Here is a 7968-nt window from a genome sequence, read left to right as displayed (position 1 = left end):
CTTGATAAAAATCGTAACCATATCATGATGAAATGATTTGCAACATGTTTTTGATAACCACGAGAATCATAACAAAAAAATTGTAATCATATTACTCTGAAACAATCCGTAATGTAATCACGACAGTCGTAATCATATTATGTTTTCTCACCCTAGTTACAGCTCATATATATATATATATATAAACTCAAATCCAAAAAATTAATTAATTTTCTAAAACTCCATTAATTACTTAAATATAAATATAAATTACTAGTTTTTATTTTTCCGTATTAGGGGGGTTGTTTTACATTATTCGTTTATAATAATTATATATTTATTTGGATTTTAATATTATTTATTGTAAGGAAGTTAATAAAATACTTAGGGTTTGCTGATAAACGGGTTTCAAAAATAAATAAGATGCCATAACCCGGTTTAAAAGCTATATGGGTTTTGTAAGACCCATAACCCGCTTATTTTTTTTACTATAAAATTGTTTGTTAATTATAAACAATATTTTTTTTTAAATCAAATATTAATTTTTAGATTTTCATATCAAATATTTGGTAAGATTAATTTTTAATTTAATAAAATGCTATACTCGTTTAAGGGACTATATATGGGTTTGGTGAGCCCCATACCCGTGATTCGGGTCAAATTCATGAAAAGTCTCTATTTACAGATAAAAGCAAGTTGGTGGCTTGAAAAAGAGTATCGATGAAAGAAATCTTTTAAATGTTTTGTTTATATATATTTACGATTAAGATATTATAAATTTATAATACATTTAATAATATTCATACAACTAGGTGCATATACATTCATAATAATAATAGGGGAAAGTGAATACGGTGCTGTTAGACGTGTAACCTTACACGAAAAACCAATCAAAACTACGTAGTTTTGATTAAAACCTCCTCATCTATCTAAAATCATTTCTATTCTTATAAAAATCTTAATTTACTAATATTGAAATCTTAATTTACTAACATTGAATGTGGAAAATAGTTAACTGCACCTTCTCCTCATATTTCACCAAAGAACAAAACTTTCATTTTTCATCTTTTTGAATTTTGTTCGTACTCAATGGCTTGCGATTTCTTTACTTATTTTATTTTTTCTTTTGAATTTTAACTCAGCATGACTAATATCAATTAGTATTCTTACATAAGTGACTTAATTTGTTGGATTATTTTCTTTTTTCTAATGGATTTTAAGTTTCTGTATACTACTTCAATAAATGAAACTCGAATCATGAATCATCGTACATCATAGTGAAAAACCTGCAAAACATTTTACACTGTACAACCATAATAGCTAAAATAATTTACTCTCTAAAAACTAGAAGCTTTGTGTTTTTGGGATGGAAATTTATTTAAACAAGCATTATGATCAAAGAGTTGACATGGAATTATCATAAACATGGAAAGAATTTAAAATAGACGAGGAGGTTTTAATCAAAATTACTTAATTTTAATTGGTTTTACGTGGTGTAAGGTTCCACGTCTAATAGTACCGTATTCATAAAATTACATACTATATTCACTTTCCCCGTATTCTTTCAGTTACATACAATAATATTCACTCTCTCTCTCTCTAAAAACACACACACCTTCTTCTTCTCTATATATGTGGGTTTCTGCCCCCATCTTTGCCTCTTTCGCCTGTGAATCAATCCAATTCATACTCAAAACACTACAATTCCATCAAATCCATAACAAAACACACACTTTACTCACACATATTAACCCAATTACACCACAATTCTACACACACAAACTCTTCCAGCATCAATTATCACCACCTCTACTTCATTCAATTGCCACCAATGTTCACCGGGTAATTTCGACCCGACCCGTTTGATATTAATCAAACCCACCACCAATTCGGCCCAATTTTGCGTTTGATTCGCTTTTTGAAGCTTTATTCGAATAAAGTTTGGAACTTTGGTATCTGGGTGTTAATTAGATTCGATTGCGAAGTGGGTTTTGGGTGATTTAGAGGGTTAATTTTGGATTTGAGTGATTACATTTGAAGGGTTTGAGAATTAGGGTTTCGATCAAGATTTGTGATTGGGGATTTTGGACATTAGTGTGAGGAGTGTTTGATCTTGTATTGGTAGTGATTAGAGCTGGTTTTGAGGTTATTTAAGTTGAATTTATGGGTGGTTTTCGGGTTTGAGAGTTAGGGTTTGATGGAAGAATGACATGGTTAATGCAAAAGATGATGGTTTATGGTTCTTTTTTGAGGTGGGTAGTGGACAGGTGCTGTTGAAAGTGATTAAAAAGGCTTTATTTATTAGTGTTTGGTGTAGTTGTTGTTCTTGTTCGTGTTCGTGCGGTTTGTGCGATGTCTCGGTGCTTTCCGTTTCCGCCACCGGGGTATGAGAAGAAACCGACGGTAGATGATCCCGACTTGCTGAAGAAGGTAACTTGAACTCTATGATTTTGGATTCTTTGTTATCGTTAAAGAATTTGATACCCTTTTTAATCATGGTTCAATGTATGTTTGTGTTGTAAGTTGGTTTAGTTGTGATTTTAGAAGATATGATATGACCTAATTGTTTCGGGAACATGGTTTTCGTGTGTTGGAAATGTTGTCTTTTGTGAAATTAGTATAAGTGCATGTTGGACCGATAGATGCTATAATATAGCGTGTTTAATCCATGTTCACGTATGGTAAGCGTGACTTCACTAGATAATGACAAAACCTAGGTTTGCCTTGATTTGTTACTTGCGCATATGGCACTTTGATATCTTGGTTGACATAAAGAAGAATATTGACTTGTGCTTTAAGCGTGAGTACAAAAGTTTATTACTTGTAGCTACTTTTGTAGTTATTGATGATGATGTCATTATTGGTACTTTAGAGTGGTGTGTCGCGAATATGTTTATGTCAAGATTTGGTGTTTTTCATGTGATTCTTGATGCTATCATCATCATCATTAATCATAGGAAAGTGTAGTTTGACTTTTAAAGGAAGACAGCTCACTCGAAACTTTTTCTCAATTTTACAAACAACTTCTCCTCATTACTTATTGCAGAGTGACTGTTTAAGAATTCAAACTATTCTCATTTAGTTGCAGAATACCTGGGGTGGAAAAAGCCTATCAAATACACATGGATAATAACGATTTCAGAAATAGTTTGGTACCAAAATGCCCTTATATATTTATATTAGGATATGAACATGTGCAGACTGAATTAGGAATGTATGGATGACAATGATCAATGATAATCTTTCTTAAAGTTGAAGCTATAAATTTAGAGTGGTTGTAGTGAAAATGAAGCTCGCCTGCAGTCAGTTTAGTGATGACTGTTAATCTAATATAAAGACACTGCAAACAATTTGGTGTTTTACAATTTTCAATATTGGTGATGTCAGCTTCTAATTCTACACATTTTAAGATGGAAGTAATCGATCTTATGGACTTACGTTTGATTGGAATGCTTATTTTCTACAAATGTACTTTCTTGTTTGAACACTGTCTGTGTTTATTATGCATCCTTGTTTGTGACTTTCTTAGTTAATAATTGATTTGTCTGTTTCCCTTTTCTGCACAACGGGTCATCATCTTTATTTATCCTTGACTGATTTTAGATACATGAAAGTTCTGTAAACAATAATATCTTGAAAATTTCTTTATCAGGACCATATGCAAATGAAATAACCTAAGTAACCAATATCATTTTGGTCTTTTAGTTTTATACTTTTATTTTTAACTTTGTATTTAGCCGAATATGTTTGGCAATATCTGGTTACCTTTTTTTTATTACTGTTGCTTGTTTTGGTTTTAATTAGGTGTTCAATAAATGGCTTCAAATTTTACCGGTTGTTACTTTAGGGCGCAATCTTTAATCGTGTTACTATGCTTATTATTTTAGGAAAAGAGAAAAGAGAAGAAGCACAAGAAGGATAAAGAGAAAAGAGACAGTAAAGATAAAAGGGAAAAAGATAAAAGCGAAGGAAAACATAAAGACAAAAAAGATAAACATCGGGACAAGAAGAAAGATAAGGAGAAGAGTACAACCAGTACCTCCGATGACAAAAACATTCACGTGCAATCCGAGGGGTATACTGGGGAATTTCCTCACCAAAATGGAGACTCGTTCTCAAACCGGAACAAGGTCGGGGATGCTCAAAATTCCAAATTTGTGCAAGAATTGGATAGAAGAATTAGAGATGAAGACAAGGGAATGGGTAGCCATCAGTTTGCAGTTGAAGGTAGAAAAAATAATATTAACAAAGTTGAAGTTCAAAAGTCCGACGGGCGGCAAGTGGCTGCGTTTGGCGGAAATGTGGCGGTGGGTAAAGTTAATGGTGCAACGCTACCTTTGGATAGCAGAAGGGTTGATAAAATGAACGAAAGAGGAAGTGATGTGGCGGCCTTTGGCGGCAATGTGGTGGTGGGTAGAGTTAATGGTGCAACGCCACCTTTGGATAGCAGAAGGGTTGATAAAATGAATGAAAGAGGAAGTGATGTGACGGCCTTTGGTGGCAACGTGGCAGGAGGTAGAGTTAATGGTGCAACGCCACCTTTGGATAACAGAAGGTTTGATAAAATGAATGAAAGAGGAAGTGATGTGACGGCCTTTGGCGGCAATGTGGCGGTGGGTAGAGTTAATGGTGCAACGCCACCTTTGGATAACAGAAGGTTTGATAAAATGAATGAAAGAGGAAGTGATGTGACGGCCTTTGGCGGCAACGTTTCAGGAGGTAGAGTTAATGGTGCAACGCCACCTTTGGATAACAGAAGGTTTGATAAAATGAACGAAAGAGGAAGTGATGTGGCGGCTTTTGGCGGAAATGTGGTGGCCTTTGGCGGCAATGTGGCGGTCCCAAGTAGGAGTAATGGTGCAACACCGCCACCTTTGGGTAATAAAAGGGTTGAGAAAATGCAAGAAAAAGCAAGTGATGATAAACGGAAAAGCAAAGACCGGGATAAAGAAATGGAAATGGAGAAATTAAAGGAAAAAAATGAGCAGAAGAAAGCCAAGAGGGATAATAATAATAATAATAATAATAATAATAATAATAATAATAATAATAATAATATTATGAAGAGTGATTTGGTTGGTGTTGCTAATAAATTTTCTGCATATCGGATGGAAAAGAGTTTACAAGGTGTCGGTAATGAAGCTATCTTAAAGAAAAGGAAAGCTATGGAGACGAACGGTGTTTCTCATGGTGAGTTTTCTTTCTTTCAATTTCTTACTAAAGTTTATTAAATCATTTTCAAGATCTATTCCAAGATCTAGTATTTGAAAGGCGGCAATTCAACTCGTTTACATGGGTTGATTTAAGTTATGTTCTATCTATCACGGGTCAATTGGGTTAACATAAAGGATTTAACTGAAAAGGAAACCGTTCACATGAAATTAAATCACTTATTCAATAATATAATTTTACAATTTTTCACAAAAAATTAAATGAACTACATTAGTTTAATAATCAGTTTCTAAAACATTATATGTGATAGATATATGCTTTTTTCACCTAACACTAGATTTTTGGATAAATTTTTGATTTTTTGGACAAAATAAGAATATTTATGGTATAAACATTATTTTTGTAATAAGTATATTTTCTAAAAAAGAAATGATTTTTTACCACATAGGAAGTGGACGGAAAAGTGTTTTGTGGGTCGGTCTGACCCGACCCATTTTGACCCAACCGGAAAGATAACCATTTTGCTAAATCTTTATGCCCCTAATTTCCAATTTGAAATTGAATTATATATCCTATGATGCTGCATCTTGCATCAAGGCTTGAACTTAATGAACAACCTGGTTTCGGTCTTAGTTGTAACTTTTACATATTATGTAATATTTCTTTCATGAGATGTTCAAAACAAGTATTTTTCTTCAAAGAAGCTGATTTTATGTAATTTTACCGGTTATGTAATACTACTGTGATTTGATTTTATTTCTTCACTATGCGAAATGAATTGATATACATTCATAAAGGCCTAAGTAATTGAATCGCGTTACAGAGAATGAACCCAGGCCCAACAAGATGGCCCGGCCCATCTCTAATATCTCCCCAGAAAACGGAAGGAAGCTAGACTTTCTCCAAAACCCGAGCCCAAATTTGTTAGACAAGCAAGGGGCATCTCATGGGGCACCACTCAGTAGTTTTCATAACATCAGTAGTAAGGCTGGTCAAAGAGTCAACGGCATGATAGCTTCTCAACCAACCTCAATATCTGCTAAAAAACCACCATTTCCGGCTGTTAATCACATCCCGTCCAAACCCTCCCCGATAAAATCACCGCCTATAGGTACAACCCATATTGCCACCCAATCGCCGCCAACGACCAAGCCACAACCACCCATCAAGCCACCACCAAACCATATCGCCGCCCACCAGCTGCCGCCCCTTTCATCACCACCACCACCGCCAACCCGACTGAAACCACCACCTGCTGTAGTTCCCAAAAAGAAACCGCCTCACCCGGATACCAAATACCTGACCCAAATACTCTCGGTTCCAAAACCCGACCCGTGGTGCGGTGTCGATGACCAAGAGTGGCTATGTAGCAGGAAAGCGGGGCCCGCCTCCAAGAAACCGGCAGCTAATGAACCAGAGGTCCAGGTATGGTCTGAAGCTAAGCGCATAGAATCTGTTGATGTTTGTGCTTTGCCATATGTTATTCCATACTAATCGGTTTTTGATGAGGAAAACTTTATAATTATGACGTGGGGTTGGTGAAGACGAACAGCAACACATGGGGTCGGTTATGAAAATGAGGTTTGAATCTATCTGATTGAGGAAGAAGATGTGCAGTGCATTGGTGGCTTCTGCAATGTTTATTGATATTTGCTGAATGCTGAGATGCTCTTTGCTTGCTAACTGGTGGTGGTTAGAAATAACTGCATCACAATTTTTGATTTTGTAACATACAGGTAAGTAAGTATTACTATTTACATGATATGATATGAAATGAAATGTAAGATAGGCAGGGGTAAAATGGGGATATTAAAATTGGTGAGTGAAATCTTTTTTGACATTGGTTGGTTGCTTTTATCTTCTATATGATTTATGACCCCTTGTGATTGATTGGGCTGTACTCTTTATCTATACATGACTTGCTCATTGTCAAACCATTAGGCCCAACACAGTTTACTCACTTAAAAGTTTGCATGATCCAAATCTATACAAGTTGCTAAACAATGGGTTTTTTTTAGTATTTGAAGACAATTTTTTTTTGGGTGTTTTAAGGTGGTGTGTTTTAATGTTTGAAGGCATGAGCCATGGCCGGGCCGAACTGGGAATGAAGGAATGGTTTTGAACTTTGGTTCGGTCCCATTGATTCAATTGCATTTTTTTGTTGATTTTATTAACTATGGGTTTCTTAATTATCATTATAAAGACTGGTGAATTGAGTTTTTTGAAAACATAAAATCTAAATTAGTTTTCGAGTCGAGGGAAAAAAACGTCACAATTGATTTTATATGATTTCTATTAAGTTAAAAATAATGATGTAGACATAAAAAGTGGTTAAATTTTAACACAAAGTTCATGATGCTACACTCATTTCTTCTATTGTACCTCTGATAATATATGAAATTATTTTCTAGTAAACTTCTTCAAAATATCAGTATACTTGGACGAGTGGCAGTGATAAAGTCCTTTAAACATTCAAATGTCTTGAGTTAGAGTCCGAGAAGTAAAAGAAATTTGGCTTTCAAAAAAACATATATATAACTAAATTATTAAATATCTTGTGCAATATGGGAGTTACATGAAGATTTCTTGAGAAAGTCGCACAAGATATCGTCTAATACTAACAATCCTAAATTATCAAAAACGACGCTTGAATCGTTCATGATATTTATGATGCAATGAATATGCCAAGCCTGTATTTCTTCTTTCTTAGATCTTACATCTCATATCCGACGTTTGAAAATATGTCTAGTTTTAACAATGGACATGAACTCTATGGCTGATATGAATTCTATCACCAACTTTCTTCAACATCAAACA

General features: G+C 34.5%; 1 protein-coding gene across 1 annotated transcript; it reads left to right on the top strand.

Moving 5' to 3' along the window:
• The first annotated feature begins 1984 nt into the window (after nt 1-1984).
• LOC143605592 (uncharacterized) lies at nt 1985-6645 on the top strand. The gene is made up of 3 exons (XM_077081649.1): nt 1985-2409; nt 3867-5169; nt 5975-6645. Exons 1-3 carry the CDS (start codon nt 2332-2334, stop codon nt 6643-6645), a joined length of 2052 nt encoding a protein of 683 aa, XP_076937764.1. The 5' UTR covers nt 1985-2331.
• Nucleotides 6646-7968: the final 1323 nt, after the last annotated feature.

The sequence above is a fragment of the Bidens hawaiensis genome, unplaced genomic scaffold, assembly GCF_021521415.1.
Source record: "Bidens hawaiensis isolate Kalapana, Puna unplaced genomic scaffold, B.hawaiensis_p1.1 tig00070265_1, whole genome shotgun sequence".
NCBI classification, from domain to species: Eukaryota; Viridiplantae; Streptophyta; class Magnoliopsida; order Asterales; family Asteraceae; genus Bidens; species Bidens hawaiensis.
The sequence above is the reverse complement of the archived record's forward strand: the minus strand, read 5'-3'. Positions and strand labels throughout refer to the sequence as shown.

Coding starts and splice junctions, on each gene's coding strand:
- LOC143605592 (XM_077081649.1), top strand. CDS start 2,332: ATGTCTCGGTGCTTTCCGTTTCCGCCACCGGGGTATGAGAAGAAACCG. Junction 2,410..3,866: donor ATCCCGACTTGCTGAAGAAG/GTAACTTGAACT, acceptor TTATTATTTTAG/GAAAAGAGAAAAGAGAAGAA. Junction 5,170..5,974: donor GACGAACGGTGTTTCTCATG/GTGAGTTTTCTT, acceptor ATCGCGTTACAG/AGAATGAACCCAGGCCCAAC.